This window comes from Temnothorax curvispinosus, unplaced genomic scaffold (assembly GCF_003070985.1).
Source record: "Temnothorax curvispinosus isolate PA1 unplaced genomic scaffold, ASM307098v1 QBEX01008992.1, whole genome shotgun sequence".
NCBI lineage: Eukaryota > Metazoa > Arthropoda > Insecta > Hymenoptera > Formicidae > Temnothorax > Temnothorax curvispinosus.
The window spans coordinates 454313-471722 of record NW_020218772.1 but is presented as its reverse complement, the minus strand read 5'-3'; the positions used below and the strand labels follow the sequence as shown (position 1 = coordinate 471722).

The following is a 17410-nucleotide window of genomic DNA, read 5'->3' as shown; positions in this document are numbered from 1 at the left end:
TCTCGTATGCAAACGGCGGCGGGTGCAGTCTGCACGTTGCATCGTACCGCACGACATCAAACGAGCGCGTGGCACGAGCACGCGATTCCGACCCTACACTGCAGTCTGCACACGACCGAATTCAGCAGACGAGAAGGAACGAGCCAATAACGTAATTACTTTCGATGGTTCTCCGGAAACTATTCGCACTTCGCAGATTGCGCGCTCGCGCGGCTGTAATTGAATATTCGGCGCCGGAATTACAGGATGACTGCGCTGAAGATGCGCGCTCAAGAAGATCACGGCGGCTATGCCATTTCGTTCCTCCGGCTCGCCGAGAATGCAAAGTGTCGAGTAATTGTCCCAAGTTCTTGTCATTAACGCTACCGCCACCGCCGCGCCGCACACGCGACGACGACGACGACGGCTGCGTCTCCGATAATTTCGATACACTCTAAACGCGCTGTTTTACTAAATTTAATTAAGCACGACGATGATTATCGTTCTCGTAGGAGAGACGTCGCCGCCGTTCAGTTATATTCAAATAGTTGGGGCATAAATATAATCGCGCTTACATCGTGAGAGAGTTTCATTGTTGGAAAATTCATTGCTTTGGATTCACACGATAAGCAACGCGGAACAGTTATAATATTAATTACAACAGTTATATAATTATATTTATAAGAGACAGAAATACTGTTACAGGAATTCATTTGCATGTATATACATACATTTATTTTATCAACCGAAAATAAGCGGATTTTCTGTATCAAGAATCCTCGTTTCTCTTATTATCTCAATCACGAGTTTCTGTTTCTTAAATATTGCACTTGAATATACGCGATGTAATCATTTTTTTTTTCAAATTCTGATTTCTTTTCTCTATTTTGATTACAAGTTAAACAATCTTAAAATAATATCGCTTATTGCGTTCCGGATGTGGCTTAGATTAAAAATCTGAGTTATCTTGCAGCAATTAAAGTTTAATTACGACCATTCGACAGATATATCTCAATATCGTAGGTACTCCACGTTATTATTACTATCGGCCGGTTCGAATGAGACAAGGGAATTAGCTAGTTAAGTATGACGAAGGCAATGACTACTGGTTTATTCCTTCATGACCGTCGATAACCTGTCAGGATGACTCTGCATGTTGGATTCGGAAGCGGCTGAAGATTTCTTCCGAGAATGACTACACGACTTTACGATTATCTTTGGAACACTCTGACTGCTAGGCAGGCTATTAACAACAGTACTTCTAAACTATTGACTGTTCCTCTCCTTCTCTTCCTCCTTCCCTCTTCCCCTCCCTCTCTCGCAATTATATTAATAAAATTAATTTTAATAAGTCCAAAAAAAACTATTTATGAAAAATAAATTTATATATAAGTAACAGGATATTTATTAATAGCGAAATAATGTAATATTTATCGCATTATTGCGTATTCATCTAATTATGATTTATACAAGATTTATTTTAAATTAGTACTCTAGTATCTTTCTTATATAATAACGCTATTTTCTCTCTTCATTAAATTGATTTGCCTGAGATACGCGGTAATTGCTTCCGGATGGGTTTATACGTGCGAAAGCGGCTTATAATATTCGACGAAACCAATCTTCTCAAACATAGCTTCTTCGCCGGCGGCTTAAATAGAGCTCCTTTGCCGCTTGGTGGCCGCGAAACACTCGATGTTAACCTGCCACTTCGGTTGCGGGATGTCAAACGTGAAAGATACAGAGTTCGCGTGGCACGGTGCCGATCTGGCGATTGTATCGCGGGCGTCCACGAGGGGTTGTCCCTTTTCCCGCCACCCCGTTATCTCGGTACTATTAGCGCTCGTCTCTATGCAAATTCAGCGACAAGTTGTACCGGTGCAGACCCATAAATTCCGAGCAAGCCGAGTGTGACCTCGCCTCTCCTCTATACCCGATCGTTTGACGACACGTGGTTACGCCGAGCTACGGTAAACGTACGCGGAAAGCATTCGCGTGTCTTACTTACCTGGATAAGTACGCACGAGCGCGCGCATGTACACATATATACACGTTATACCGTATTCGAGGAGGAGGAGGAGCGCGAAGTTTTAGCGCTTCAATTCCGGAGCGATCGAGCGCGCACTTTACGTGTCGGATGGCACCTTACGTGCCTGTACGGCGCGAGGGGTATTTAGTATGCCCGTCGTATATCGGGTCGACAGTACTTCCCACGGCTATTTGAAATCCAGTCTGTCGTATATAAGGTACTTCGGTATTCAGTATCTGTGCTGCCGCGACGGCCCCCGACATGCGACGTTCATCGTCCACTGCGCTGGATATATGCGAAAAGAGGCACGAACCCCTCACCCGACATAAGTCACCATCGATTGTGCGCGCGCTCGTTAAACAAATCGCGCGACGAGCAAATCATCTCTCTTCGAGCGTGTTCGAGCTTGAAAACGCCAGCCGCGTGACATAATTGCCCGGAGAGAATGTCTAACAGAATCGGGAAATTATTTCTGAAAGGAGAACCGAGGGTGAAGCGCTCCTACGCTTTCTCTATAACGATGTGGAACAATTTCGGACTTATTCATCGCTATTGTCGTCTCACGGAATTTTATTTCATAGAACATTTAACGTACCGATATGTTACCTCGTCTATTTGCTAATGCACATATTTGTGAAATATGCGTGCGAACGCGACATCATTATATGCAGATATGAAAAGAATAATGTGCGGAATGGATTTGAACATGGTAGCACCGCGAGTCACTTAACTTGTCATGCAAATCCGCGCGCGTTAGCCGCGGCGAGTATTCCGAGAGGATCGCGCAAGCGTTTCGGAAGAAGGAGTTAAATCAGCACACTCTTTCTGAATATTTATAAACTTCTCTACACGCGGCGAAGCTTGTTTGCCTTTACCTACGGAGGCAGCCCATTCGTTTCTCGAGCGTTGGCCCACCGTGACCGCGTGCTCAACAGCTCTATCTCCCGTAGCGAGAGACAACCGTGTATGAAATTGACTTGTGAATTATGCGTAATTTGTCATACTGTCCAACCGGCGGCGTCAGACTGCGACTTCGTGATTGTAAACCGCGAAAGTGCATGCAACAATTGATGCGCGTTGCTTTGTGCCAAATGGTTTTTAGATGGCGATTCTTCGCGAATAAATGCACGGTGTTGTTCTGTTCAACGTTTACCACGCATATACAATCCTTTCGTGTCTTACACATCCGATCGGATTATCAATTTATTCCTATATTATTTAACGAGTTAAACAATATAATTAAACAGCAACGATAAAATCAACAATCGTCGGAGATTTGTTTTCGAGAAAGTTTATGACTTTGGATAATATTCTCTATAAACATTACGTAGGTCGACTTGGAAAGATCGAGTTTTGAATCTTCATTCAGAGATGAGCTACACGGCGAAGGCTAATCGGTCAATCATTTTTCACGCAGTTCCCATTCTATCGTAAAACTTATACTTACACGATAGACAGATACGCGGCCAAATCCCGATACGTTGCGGTTCAACTCATGTTTCAATGCGCGATGATGCGGCGATACCCGGGCATTATTACCAGTCTGGAAAGAACCTGGTCTATCGCGGTGCAGGTCAGCCCCCCCTCCCCCGCCTTATCCTCTTAAAGAATACAGCTGGGCGATCGCGTGCAATTCGCTCGATGACACACATGGAAATGTTAATATCGTTCATTAAGAAACGGTGCCCTGGCCAATGTGAATGCCTTTCGCGTTTTATATGGAAATCGTTGTTATGCAAATACGCACACATACAAAACAAACATCTATACATATGCATGTGCGACATTATGGACTCGTGGCCGTTAGAGCCCGGCGGTATGCGACAGGCATACCCGTTAGTCGACGACGAGTTCGATAGCGAGGAACTCGTGATGATGCGGCGGGTGACCATAATAAATACGAGAACAATCGCACCTCGGCAACTCGCTCGACGTTCTATCGCCGTTACCTCCAAGAAAGAGAAAGAGAGAGAGAGGGGTGAAGAAGAGAGAGGGAGGGGGGGAGAAAGAAGGATAGAAAGACACGTCAGCCGTGTCCGAATGTATTATTCGCGTGCTGATCTATAGTTCTAATTACGGCGGATCGTAATAAGCGCGGTGCAATTTCAGCGCGCAAATCGGTCCGCGCGCGTAAATCTCCGGAAATCGGCAGTTAAGAACTAGCCGGCACCGGGGGGCGCATTTTAAAGTCGGGAATACTAAAAGCTGGAGCCGCGCCAGAGCGAATCACTGGATACTTTATGAGCGTGGATTCCCGCGAAGATTTACGTCTGACGCTTTGGCACGAGAAATAACAATCGTAAGTTGGACCTAAAGTCGACGCTCGCCGCCTTCTGCTTAACGAAATTCGATAAATCCGCGAATGTCGCCACACGGGCACGCGCGGAGCGGGGCAACCTACGAGGCGGGCGTGATGGTGGTGTCGCGTGGATGGGAGCGTTTATTTTGTCACGAACAATACGACACGAGTTTCGCACGTGTACTATTTAATAAACAATCTAGTCTCCCGCGCCAAACACCATATTCGACACTGAGAGTTCTCGCGGCACGCGGACCTTCGCCGCGCCGCGACAAAGCCATATCAAAATCCCGTATAATACCACCAGCAAAGTTAAATCCCCTGGACACGAGGCGCGAACTTCGTATCGGTCTCCTAGACCACCGCGCGCGCCTTCCATCAGAACGTGCAGGAAACTTTTACTTGGGGACCGAGGCTGTTCTTCGGGGCCGTTTATCCGGTTATATCGTTATAAACTTCTCGCGATATCGTCACGATTTTCTCTTTCGCCCGTCGAAGAAGATACGCGGGGACCGTTATACACACTTGCCTACACGTCTAGCGGCGCGGGCGCGGGCGCGGGCACGGGCGCTCGCATTCCCCGGTTAAACAAAGGCGGGAGGATAAGAATGAAAAATGACTCGCGCGAAAGTCGTGGTATTTCACCTAGGTGTATCTAAGCAACGGTTTTTAAGAAAAATATGTACGCGGATTCCCCCTCCCCCCCGCTTTTGTTCCTTTCGTCAAGACCATGGTCTGTGCACACACACACACACACACACACACACACACACATACATATATAAATAATGTGTGTATATATATATATATATATATATATATTGTATATACACGCGCGGAAAAATACCGGCGACGAACGAGGAAAATAGAATCACGAGCGACGATTGAAGGGAAGCGCAGTCGTAAAGGATAGGAAATGGCTGCGTACACACGGCGCTGATGCACATACGCATATATAAATTTTGATGGACGTTCGTACATCCGACTACATTTATATATGTAGCTCCTTCGAATTCGCATAGCACAGAGTTCATGTTAATAAAATTCGAGCTGCATATTATTTCACGGCGTCGTTATAAATGCAAAGCGAATCGCGTTTTCATTTTCGCTTTGAGTAAAGAAAGAAAGTTACATCGGAGGAAGAGGTTTATTTACAAAAATAAGAGTCTAAGTTTCCGGTTTTTATTGCGTCGTTTTTTCAACTGGAACTAACGTAAATTCGCGCATAATTTCCGCACGAATGTCTAACGGCGTTGAAACAAATTAAGGCAATCGGCATGCAGAAAAACTGCTTTACATTCCTCTCGAAAAGCTTCGGTCGCGAAGCTGCGGAAAGTATTTCGCGTATTGCGTTTACTGCTATTAGATGAATATAGATGAGCTGTAACTTCATGCAATATTAAATAATTCTATCGTTTGTGTGAGAGTAAGAAGCTTCACAAAAAAAAAAAAAAAATAAAAAAAGCACTCCAGAAATGTAAAGAAGCTACATGCAAAAGTGTACAATTTCTGCGCATGCGGTACGTCAAAGAATTGTCAATATATCAGAGTTATCAATTCTTGTTCGATCGCTTGGGAGAAACCTTTACCTTTACCTTTACCTTCAAAGCAGCTACGTTTATTCGCGGTGCATGCTCGATGGAACGCGAGCGCGCGGCGAGAATCATCGTTGCGAATCGACGGGAGCAAATTTTCCTTGTGGCGGTACCACCAGGCCGCGATTACGGTCGGGGGGGCTTGCGTACGATCATGTAGAAAGAACGCATTAGGGCGAAGCGCGGTATTAGCAGAGAATTCAACCTGCAGACCGGACGGCGCGGCGCGGCGCGGCGTTGCCGGTCGGCCGTCTAAACCGGACTATATCGTCCAGAACTAATTGCCTCGGCGGACGTTCGGTCGCTTGCGCTAGTGCCTCCTGTGCCAAATGGTTGTTCGCGAACGAAGCACCACCGGGGACGGAAAGAGAGGGCCCAACGCGTTAGAGAGACGCGCGAGGCTCGCTCGCTCTCGCCCGGTGCAAACGACGATCCTATCGTCGACTAACGGGGCCCCGGCTTTAGAAGTTTCGTGATCGTGACGCGGTATGTCGTCGCCCGATTGTCGCCGTCTTGTTGCCGGTATTGATCACGATCGCGTGTTATGCGCAGCCGCGGCCGAGCGAGCATTTTACTCCGGCCATTCGTCTCGGTTTCGGCGGATAAGAATTCGGCAGAAAGATTCCGATTTCCACGGTCTTTTTGTTTTTAATGGACAAGTGGCGGGGCAGGAGGGCGGGTGGCGGCGGGGGAACGGACAAGATTCATTCGACGATGCGACGATCGTGCCGAAAGGAAACTCGTGTCGAGAGACTATCAAAGCGTGACCGGAGATCCTCTCCGCTCTTGGAACATCCACGACTGACCGATCGAATTAACTTCTTCACCGTTCTGTCCTCGCTTCGTAGAAGATCCTATCACGTTGACGGCGCAGCATTCAGCGTCTCGCGCCGCCGCCGTCGTCGTCGTCAAAAAAACCTCGCGATTAACGCTAAATCTTTCTTATTCCGGTAACGTAAGGGGGAAAAACGGATGACAACGAGCGTGCGGGTGCGAGATGAAAGCGGGTTAAAAGCGGTAAAAAGAGTACTTTGTAAGACGTCAAGCTGTCACATACAGGCATACTTGTGCGCCAGCACGTAAGGGGGTTTTCTCCGAGAAATTTGCCGTAAACGGTCGTCGATGCGTGAGATGCCCGTGAGGAAGACTTTACATGTATACGCGCCCTGTCTCAAATACCTTTTACTTTCTCCGCTCCTTCTCCTTAGACGCACCTTAACGTCCCTTTACTCGTATCTACGCCGTACCGCTGGATTATCACGTGTGCGCTCGAGCGTTGATGGTTTTATGACGGTACGAGAGACGCGAGCGTAAAACGACGCGTCGCGTCGACGAAGCGATTGCGCGCTTCCTCCGAGAGTTCCGGCGTGCCGTGCCTTTCGGCAATTATCCGGCATGACAATCGCGTAAGAGAAATATTGCGCAAGGATTACGTGAGATCGCGAGACATTGACTTTTTTATTCTATTAGCCACCACAGATGTTCGCCAGCGCGAGTTACGGCGTCACTTCCGGCGTCACGGTTCGCAATTGGAAAATAGAGTTGTCTTTCACACAACCGAAAATTTGTTCCGGTCGTATAGTTAGTTCTCTGTAGAAAAACTGGCGTGAGGTAAATCTCGGTTGGTCCATTAGATTGTCCGTTTTTGTCCCATATAAAGGCTCTTTACAAATAAAAAGTATTTTAATCAATGTATGTGTCATAGTGGAAATATTTTGGAAACATTTAATTAATTTAGTGTTGTGATTCTAATTAAAATGTCATACAATAAATTGATAAAATATATATCTATAGTTGTAGAAAAAAAGAATATTGCGCAAATTATAAAATAGTCATAATATCACGGATAAATGATCAGTCAGTAAATTGTTTTCAGATATACACAATGACATTCCGCTTTTTAAGACGCCACTTAAAACGTTGGTCAGCTTGCAACGCGATAGTAATTTATACACGTCCGTTTTAGTTTCCTCATCTCGGAAGCAAATTACCTGGTATGTGTTACCCCTGACAGATGCGCTCGAAAAATATCAACGGAACAATACCGCTTCTCTCCATAGGTATATATAAGATCCCATTCTGCCGTTTAATTAATGCCCACAAGTCCAACGTCTGCGGACGTATAGTTTATATTAATTATACCTCGGAAGATTCAATTAGTGCGTTTCTCATTACACTTACTTATACTGGTATCCATTATTCATGAGGAACCACTGCGATAGCACCCTCTGACAATGCACGTGATCCTTATAATTCATCGTCAGAACCGAATATATAAATGTATACACGTAACGCATATATATTGGTCTTTTATAAAGTGCGCGAAATATACAAAAATAAAAATTTGATGTAAAACGTACGTAGAGAAGGCAGAGAGGAGAAAAGGAGAAAGATATTTATAATAAGTAAATTTTCTTTGTATCAAAATATTAAATCATTTATAATTTTATATAAAACCAAAAACTACACAATAACTTTTATTTCTCTTAAGAGTTTAATATCTTCGATTGTAACTACTTAATGTGTGAAAATAAACTCCAGAAGTTGTAAATCTTTGAAACACACGTTACTTATTATATATTTAATTCCTTTTATTATATATATTAAGTCACTATTTGATACTAGAATAAAATGTAACAATGACGAATTTGCTGCGATGCTGTTTTTACTTCAAGATTTTATCAGCGTTTCAAAGTTCTTCAAGAAAGATATATATTCGCATACGTGCCGTAAAGGCATTCAACAGCGGCGGGAAAATAATGGGTCAAGAAATACTCGAGAAAGAGTGTACCTCAGGGCGACACCCAATATGTGGCTCCGCTGGGTGCAGCCTCTCGTAGAAAAATCAACCGCACTGAAAGTGCGAAAGCTGTTTTGTACTCTGCAAAAATTTAAATAAGATTCGAACGAAAATCTCTAGACGGAAATTCCAGAGGATCTGCCAAAGAGCTCGATCGACCATTCGTGTTACTCGCGATATGAAAGAGTCGATATTACTTAATGAAATTGCATTACAGAATTTGTAACTTTATCAATTTTACGAAATTCTACACTGTAGAATTCAAGTTGTATTTAATTCAGTTATTTTTCATTACGCCACGCATTTGTGTTGTTCATTAGATATGTCGCATCTTAACATTTTAACAATAATAACATTTTAATGCACCTTTTTTCTAATATGCATATGCGCCTGCAATTAAATACCAATATGAAAATACTGATTCTCTCGAGTGTGATATATTTCTAGAAAAATTGAAAACTGAAATATATTGCGAAAGATAATATTCGTGACAGATTGTTGCATACAATGGGAACGATTATTGCACAGTTCCATGCAGAATTCCCGATATTTTTATACGATATTGATTCGACATTGGAAATTTTTGTTCAAAATATACGTCAGAATTAAACTTGCAACTGCTATATACATATATAGATTATACATAGTATAGCTTACGAAAAAATCCGATATTTGCATACATCAGTAAGAAAATGGAAGGCAATCTTATTATTGGCAGAAAATAATTTATATCAAGCTAAATAATAAAAATTATTTCGCGATCTGCCGTACTTATATACATTTTTGCTCGGGGTCTTAATAAACGAAAAATTTCATATCACATTCATAATTCATATATTAATAATTCCGAGATGTGCTTAATATTTTAATAGAGATTTCTAAATCCTTTGACACGAGTGTGGAAATTTATGTTTAATATTCGCGCACCATTTCCACAATCCGCAGAAATTATCAAGCGTACAATCTCTCTCGCGCGCGTTATATAGAATCCTTAATCAACCTCTGCGAAATTATCTTATCCTTAATATCTTTTCATTATTAATGTATTAATTAATAGATTAGACAGGTGAAAAATTACCGCGTACGGTTTGCGGAGGAACGTGTGATAAGCACATCGACCCGATTCTCACCGACGTGAGTACCGGACGACACCGTCTATTATGTCTCGCGTTTTGTTTCGCTTATTTTCATCCGGTAGATCAAGGCAATTGGTACCGCGGGCATTGTACAGAAAATTATTGCACTTCGCCCAAAGCGATCCTTACATTACACAAAATGTTCGTAGGAGACTGATGTGAAACGATCTTAACATACTTCGGTTATCCTATGAAAACGCCGTAATTGCGCAAAACAACAACAAGACGACGGGCGCGGAACCTCGAGGCTCGCTCATCCCGCATGTACATATGGAAATCTAATTTTAATGATAACGGATCAAGGAAGATTATCGCATATTAATCTTGGTTCTCACTCGCCGCTCTAAATATTATTGTCATTTGATTTTTCTCAGCGAGAAAGGTAACGGTATCGCTCGGTTAAATGCGTCTATTAAAGCAATCCTATTAATTTTGAATGTACGGTACACAAAAAAAAAGAACTCTATCAAAACGCTGAGAAACTATTCCTTTATGCCACCGTGAAGTTGTAGAATGTTCTTAATTAACGTCCGCGTAATAAGGCAATCAAGTGGTCTGCGTTCCGCTCCGACTTTACTCTCGTAAAGAAAAAAGAAAGACATATCCACCTTAGAGCAGTTATCTATCGGGATAGAGGTAGCCTCGGGAGTTTGTTGAGCATCAGCGCGCATACGTGGTCGATAGTTCGTACTACAGTCTTTAGGAAGATACGATAACGATTCAATCTTACCTGGATTGCTGTCGGCGTTAGAGCTGAATAGGACGCAAAGGCCCGTCTCGTAGTTGACCGCCTGGCAGGAGTCGTTTGCCTGACAGGTCTCGAGGCAGTCGGTGAGCATCAGCGTGCCCGGTATGGACTCGAGCATGTTCGTGGGCGCGGTGTACACGTAGCCGGTTACGAGCTCGAAGCCGACCATCTCGGGATCGCACTCGTCCGAACCCGCGGACGGCCCGGTGTAGTCCGGGCCGGAGAGTGCGGACGGTACGGACGCGGACGACGGCGACAGGTCGGCCGCGTGCGCCGGTTCCGCGGTGACCGCGTGGCCGTACCTCGAGATGGTTTGCAACAGCAGTAGTAACGTGACGAGATACTGACGATCGTACGGTCTCGTCATTGTCGTACCTCGATTGAACGCTCAGGATACAGTAACGTCGCGGTCGCGTGTAGTCTGCAACAAAAAGAGGATGGACATGTTTAGCGTGACATTTTTCGGTAAACAGCTTCGATCGTATCCTATCGGGGAAAAGGCAGGAAAACTCTGCTCTGGGAAGCAAATGTTATATCAGTTAAAGTTGTTGAATTTGAGGAAATAGAAAGATGAGAGCAGATTTATTTTCCACGGAAACTCGCTGCCTTCATTTTTAATTTCAGAAATACAGGTTGAAATTCAACAAGTCTCTATCCTTTCTCCAATTTTTCAGAATTATTCTACGAAATGTGAAATGTCGTGCAACCTTCATCATAATAATTTCTTTTAATATTTATTTTCCGCGTTATAAATTACTAAGAAGGTTTTAGAAGAAAGGTTGAAAATGGGAGAAAGAAATTAAGGCATATGAAACATAACGGAGGTTTGCCGAGACTCTGTAGAATCTCATATTTAATGGCAATAGTAACGATACTGCTTTTTTTTTAGAGCCAAGTGCGAAATAAAACGATCGCGCAGAATTAAACGTCTTAAGCGTTTTCCTGAACCGTTTTTCTTCGTTATGAGACTATTTTCTCTGTTGCTTAAGCGAACGCTCCAGCGCTCTGACGGGTTGAATAAAGGAGAATTAACGGAAGCAGGGATTAACGGGATGGAATGTATCGCCGTTGGTCAAGTGTCGCGCTGTTCTTGTAAGTGAACGAGAATGGGAATAGTAAATTGGAAAATCAGATTTGTCCATATTAATAATGCAAGGTGAAGCAAGAATGTAATGACGCTAATTTTGTAAATGGTAACTAACTAGCAGTTAAAAAAAAACAAGAGAATCTCTTACACCGAGATTTTATATATGTAGAAATTAATACAGCAGCTTAATAATTCTGCAAACTTACACTGTTAAATATTGAAGGATTAAATTTAAACCAATACCTTTGTGTTAGATAACATTTTTGTTATTTTTAACCACCATGTGTGTCGAAATTTATTATTTTGACACAAAGTATTATTTTAACTCCGTTGGTTTAGTTAAATTAACAATATACTGCGAATATGAGCAGTAACGACTTACAGGAATGGTTATAAAAATGACTTAAATTGAGTATAATTTGACACTACGAATTTGACAGTGTAATTGTGATACAGATCAACATTATTTTGTACATTGAGAACGCACAAATATGAAACACGACTACAAGTTTGAAGTATTTTCTAGTTACAAGACAAGCATGGACGTGCAATTTATCCATTTAAACCGCGGTATTTGCATTCATTAACATACAACACCATTGTGACAAAGTTTGCATAATGTTCGGACACGAATAAATTAAAATAACAATTAGAATTAAAAAAAAAACGTGGAACCGAGCAATAAAAATTGAGAATCGTTCATATTTCCGTTATATCGCTACATATATCGCGCAATAAATAACAAACAGCGCGCGACGCGTGCATATGCGGGAATTTAAATCGCCGGATACTTTCGCGAACCACTATGACCCCATGGAATCGCGATCCAATGGCACTCCACGCGAACTGTGACAGTTTCGTTCCGCCGAAAATAACGATGAAATATACCGCCGCGTTCGAAATATGCGGCGCTCCCTAACGCATGTTGCACATGTCGAAATCACACCGACGTACACTGTTGGTGTACCTTTGGTACACAGGCGAATTCCAGGAAACGTACCTGGTCGAACGGTCAGGAGAGCAACAGCAGCGGCAGCAGCAGCCGATGTATCAACGTCGAATTTTGTGGGACGCGAATTGCCCGCGATCTCTGCCGCTGGCGCGATATTGCACGTTGCAATTCGGCGGCGCTTTATCCCGCACTCCTGCGCCGCGCGCGAAGGCGAATTCCACGGGCACCTTTCTCACGGGATCATCGGTAAGCGCGCGCGCGCGCGAGCAAGCGAGCGAGCTCTGCGAGAATGGCCGTTAGCGCACAACAATGCTTGGAAAACGGTACACACAAACGTGGGCCAAGCCTGGCACCGATCCTGCGAGTCCGGCGAAAAGGGGAGGAGTAGACACCAGAGGGAGAGAAAGAGAAATCGCGAAAGGGGCGAAGAAAACCAATTTACTTTTGTTTGTCGCGCATGTCGCGTAAAACCACCACGAAATCACAGACGCGGCACCGGCCCGATTCGCAATGGTGATGCGCGCCGAAGAGAGCCTCGCGAGAGACCGATCGCGGCCGCTCAGGGGAGTATAACTATGTCGGCCGACTGGCTCTTAGGCACTGGTGTACACCTGGCAGTGTGGCTCTTCCACGAGCGACCGAAGACGTCTGCCGGAGGGGACCCGAGGCCGCTGCCGTCTAAGGAGGACAGAACGGTACGCACAATTCGATCGCCGGGTACACACCATTGAAAACATATCTCGCCGCTGGTCTCCTACCTCTTTCTCTTTCTCTTTGATCGGCTACCTCGCGTATCCCCGCCCAGATTCCCCGCGCGCTTCTTCCACCTTTCCGTTTTCTATTTTTTTTTGTCTCTCTCTTTCCTATTTTTCTCCTCTCACATTCCCAGTCGGGATCGGAGTGAAGTCACGCCACTTTAGGCGCCGAGAATAGCCAGCTCGCGGCTGTCAATGCGGATTTAGCGGATTCTGAACCCGCCGGCCGCCCACCTACTTTAAAATCTTCCGCGATCGCGCGTTCAATAGGGTCTATTTCGCACGATGACACGCTACGTTCGTGTTTGGGCTAAGCCAAAGCCGGGTGAGCCGTGATACTTTAAGTTATACACTGACAAGGATTTACTAGCCCCTTGACGTCCTCTTATCCTCTTTCTACACGCGGCCTTCGCCGTCACTTATTTGACAGGTTCTCTTTTTTTGGTATGTTGACGGACGAGATACCAGGAGAGAGAAGGGATCTAACGGCTAAGCGCGTTTGTCGCCCGTTATTTTTCAGCCGCGATAAAGATTCTGTATAATACAGGAGATAAGCACGCGGAGATTCCCGGTATTGCCTCGGATTCTCTCCCGGCTCTTTCGTAACGCAACATAACGGATCGATCGCCTCGGGGGATCGCCGCCGAATCGGCCGCAAAGTTAATTCATTTCGCAATTGCTTCCGCCGTCAGTGGCGTGAGAGAGGCGGTATCATTTTGCAGGACTCGCGCGAGCGTGCGATGTTGACCGATTCGGACAATCGCGGATGCATCCGGCCGCAAAATCGCTGTTGCACGTGCGCGCATAACGATATCGCGCGTACCGATGTAAGGACATCGGATGGCTGCGTTTAATTGGTGGGAATATGAATACGAGGAGCTCGATCGTGCGGCGGATATGCAAACGAGCAAGAGCGTTTTCACGCTGGGGGCGGCACGCGTGGTGCACCAGCGCATGGTGACCAAAGTAATTCCCTCGGTGCGAGAGGAACTAGACGGGGGGCAAACGGACACGGGGCACTCTCTGTCATTAGCCGGTACTTGTTGTGGCCGTGCATGGAAGACTCGTGGAATGAGCCGATGATACGTGTCTGGTAAATAGTAATTATGTTTATTATGTCGCGCGCGAGAAAGAGAGAGAGAGAAAGAGGGAGAAAGGGGCAGAGAGGGAGAGAGCGGACGCATACCAAGAATCTCGAGGAGCGGGAGTTGCGCTATGCCATGCGGTAAACGGGACGAGAAACGGGAGCGAAGGAAAAAGAAGGGGGCTTCAAAGAGAGCAAAATTGAATGTTCACGTGTGAACAACGCGACCCGCGCGGCAGCGGCGGTCGGGCATCGGTGTCTCCGCGGAGACACCGCTCGGGAGAGCGATCTACACTTGGGAAGCCTTCCAGCGCGCGAGACGCGCGCGGGAAAAAGGTGGAAAGACGGAGTGAAAGAAAGAAGGGGGCGGTAGAGAGGAAGAGAGGAAAGGCCGATCGGAGAGGGGCAGGCAGCGCTCGGTACCAGGTGCCTGTACCATCGCGTCACCATGGCGGAATAACGGTTTCTCGGATGTCCCATCGGGTTCAATCGCAAACGGTTATCTCGCACCGCGGAATTTCGCAGGCAGGGAAACGACCGCGCTCTCCGCGGCCATCCGCGTCCGCCCTTGATCACCAATCACGTGCTCCATAATTCGGCGGTTCTGCGCGTCTCATCGACCTCCTTTCGATAAAGGGGACAACGGAATGATCTTACATCGCCGATTACCTTATTTCACGAAACGGCAATTCGGAATTGAACGCTCGAGAGAGAGATTATAATAAGTCGCAGGCCGTGTGTGTGTGTGTGACCGAACGAGATACCGGCTTCCCGCAGAATCTAAGGAAACGATCGATCATCGCGCCGTCGAATAGTCGAGCTCCACGGTTAAACCTTCCCCGTGCCGGACAGCCCGGTAACCATATATGAATGGGCTGGATATTATTAACGCGCGTGTTAAGTTATTACTAATAAAGATACCGTAGCGTCGGCGGCGCGTACGCGTAAGGAGAACGATCACGCGGCGCGATAAGATAATTACTACCAGCAATCGGTGGCAATAACATTAACGCCGCGCCGGTTGCCGCATACTCTCTCACGCCACGGCAATGCCGAGTATGTGTATATACCACGTAGAGTTATATTAACTCGTATCAACCAGATGGCCGAAGCGATTCTTATGGAAATTGAACGGGCAACCAGTACCTAGTCCTATCTCGGGCGTTCCTCGAAACGCCGATCAATTACTTTGCCCCTTGCGCTCGATCGCCTCGGTTCTCTCTCATCTATTTGTCGGGCGTACCGAGGCGTCGTGAGAACTTAGTCGATCGGTCAATTAGAATATGTTTCCCCGGCCGGGTGCCAAATGTGCTACGAGGTTACGACCGCGCGGCGCGGCGCGGCGGTGACTCACGACCGCGCGAGTGACTCGCGCCAACATTAACGGACACGCGACTTATCACATAACGGCGTAAGGCCGTTCTCGATACTTGTTCTCGGTCAAGCGGATTCGCAAAGTTATGCAAAAGGTTACAGGAGTGCGGCATTCGTGAACGGTGTGCGCGCGTCGCGTCGCGTCGCGTCGCGTCGTCGTGGATTCCACACCGGTACGCTTCGGCCGCATATGTACGATCTCCTTAGATTTATGGGATGGTACCCGCATCGTTAAGAAAGTCACCGAGTGATTTAATTCGTACCACTTTATCGCGCGCGGAGGTTCTCTCTTCTCTTCTCGCGGGTGTTAAATTTCTAACGTTCACACGTCTCACGGGTCGAGAGACGCGGACTTTTATGCGAAATAACGTTCCATTAAAACGCGCGGAAATTTCCATTATCACTTGTCTCTCTCCCGAGGACGTCTCCCCCGATTTCGTTTCTGTGTACCCAGCACTTCGGCTAGATTAAATTACCGGAAATGCGTCCGGAAATCTGCTCGCCTATCGTTCGATAACATCTCTCCGATCTGTGTGCTTTCGCACGGGGGTGGCGGCTCAATTCACGCCTTCCACAGGCGTACCTACGGGGGTGGCGATGTCGATTAACAATTCCGCTCGAAAATTCACTGACAATCTCTGAATCTCGTTTCCGCAGCTCGCTGAGCCGAGCCGAGCCGCGCGGCGCGGCGCATACCAGACGGATGGATAACGTCTCTCTTTGGCGATCTTCGCGAGAGGAGGCACGAGGAGGCGAGAGGAGGGAGCTCGTTACGTAATTATTCGATGCTCGACGTCGGGACATGTGCGGGCTCTCTCTCTCTCTCTCCCCGAGAGCGTCCGTGCTCTCTGACGACGTCGCTTTAAAAGCGATACGGTAGGCCTTTAGGCGCGCGCTGGCTGGTGGTCAGTGGTGGTTGGCATCACCACCGGTTTGCAACCGGCCGCGCGCGGTTGATCGTCGATCGCACAACGGCAGCACTGCCAAGTCCCGCGGAATCGAGCCGGGGAGGCCTCCGTTAATGGTACGTTCCGTGCGGGTTCGACGCGCTATGCGTCGACCAGGAAAATGCGAGGAGTCGGATAACCAGGAAACTGGTTTATGCGTGGCTGCGCTCTGTGCAGCTCGCTCTAAGTGGGTACCCACTACCATCCATAACGCCGCGCTCGCGCACACCACACCAACACCGTCGCGGGAGCGGGAGCGAGACGGGGGACGCGCGAATAGAATGGAACGGAGCTGGATGGAGAATTAGATAGAACACGAGAAAGCGGACGGAGAGCGGGTAGAGAGAAGAACGGGAGAGGAGAGAGAACGGAGAGACGGTGAAACGGGTGAGAGAGCCGCCTGCCACGGCGCACTGCTCTTCGCGTATAGCTACGAGCACAAATGCTCGGAAGGCAGTGGAAAGATGAAACGAGAGAAAAGCAAATCGCGCGAGGAAGAGACCCCACGGCTATGGAACTTGGCGGACGAGCGACTTAAGAACGACACGTCTCTATCTCTCACTCTCTCTCTCTCTCTCTCTCTCTCTCTCTCTCTCTCTCTCTCTCTCCCTCTCTCCCTTTTGTC

At 46.5% G+C, this 17410-nt stretch overlaps 2 protein-coding genes across 2 annotated transcripts in view; one reads left to right on the top strand and one right to left on the bottom strand.

Annotated features, from left to right (window-relative positions):
- The window catches only part of LOC112458560, a 65700-nt gene extending 54747 nt beyond the window's left edge, over window positions 1-10953 (bottom strand). Inside the window, exon 1 of the mRNA XM_025022250.1 lies at window positions 10569-10953. Coding sequence (XP_024878018.1) covers window positions 10569-10953 — 385 coding nt within the window. The remainder of the gene's footprint in view (window positions 1-10568) is intronic.
- Window positions 1-17410, top strand: part of LOC112458561 (autophagy-related protein 16-1-like) — a 203064-nt gene that overhangs the window by 25130 nt on the left and 160524 nt on the right. The gene's annotated exons all lie outside the window — the stretch shown is intronic.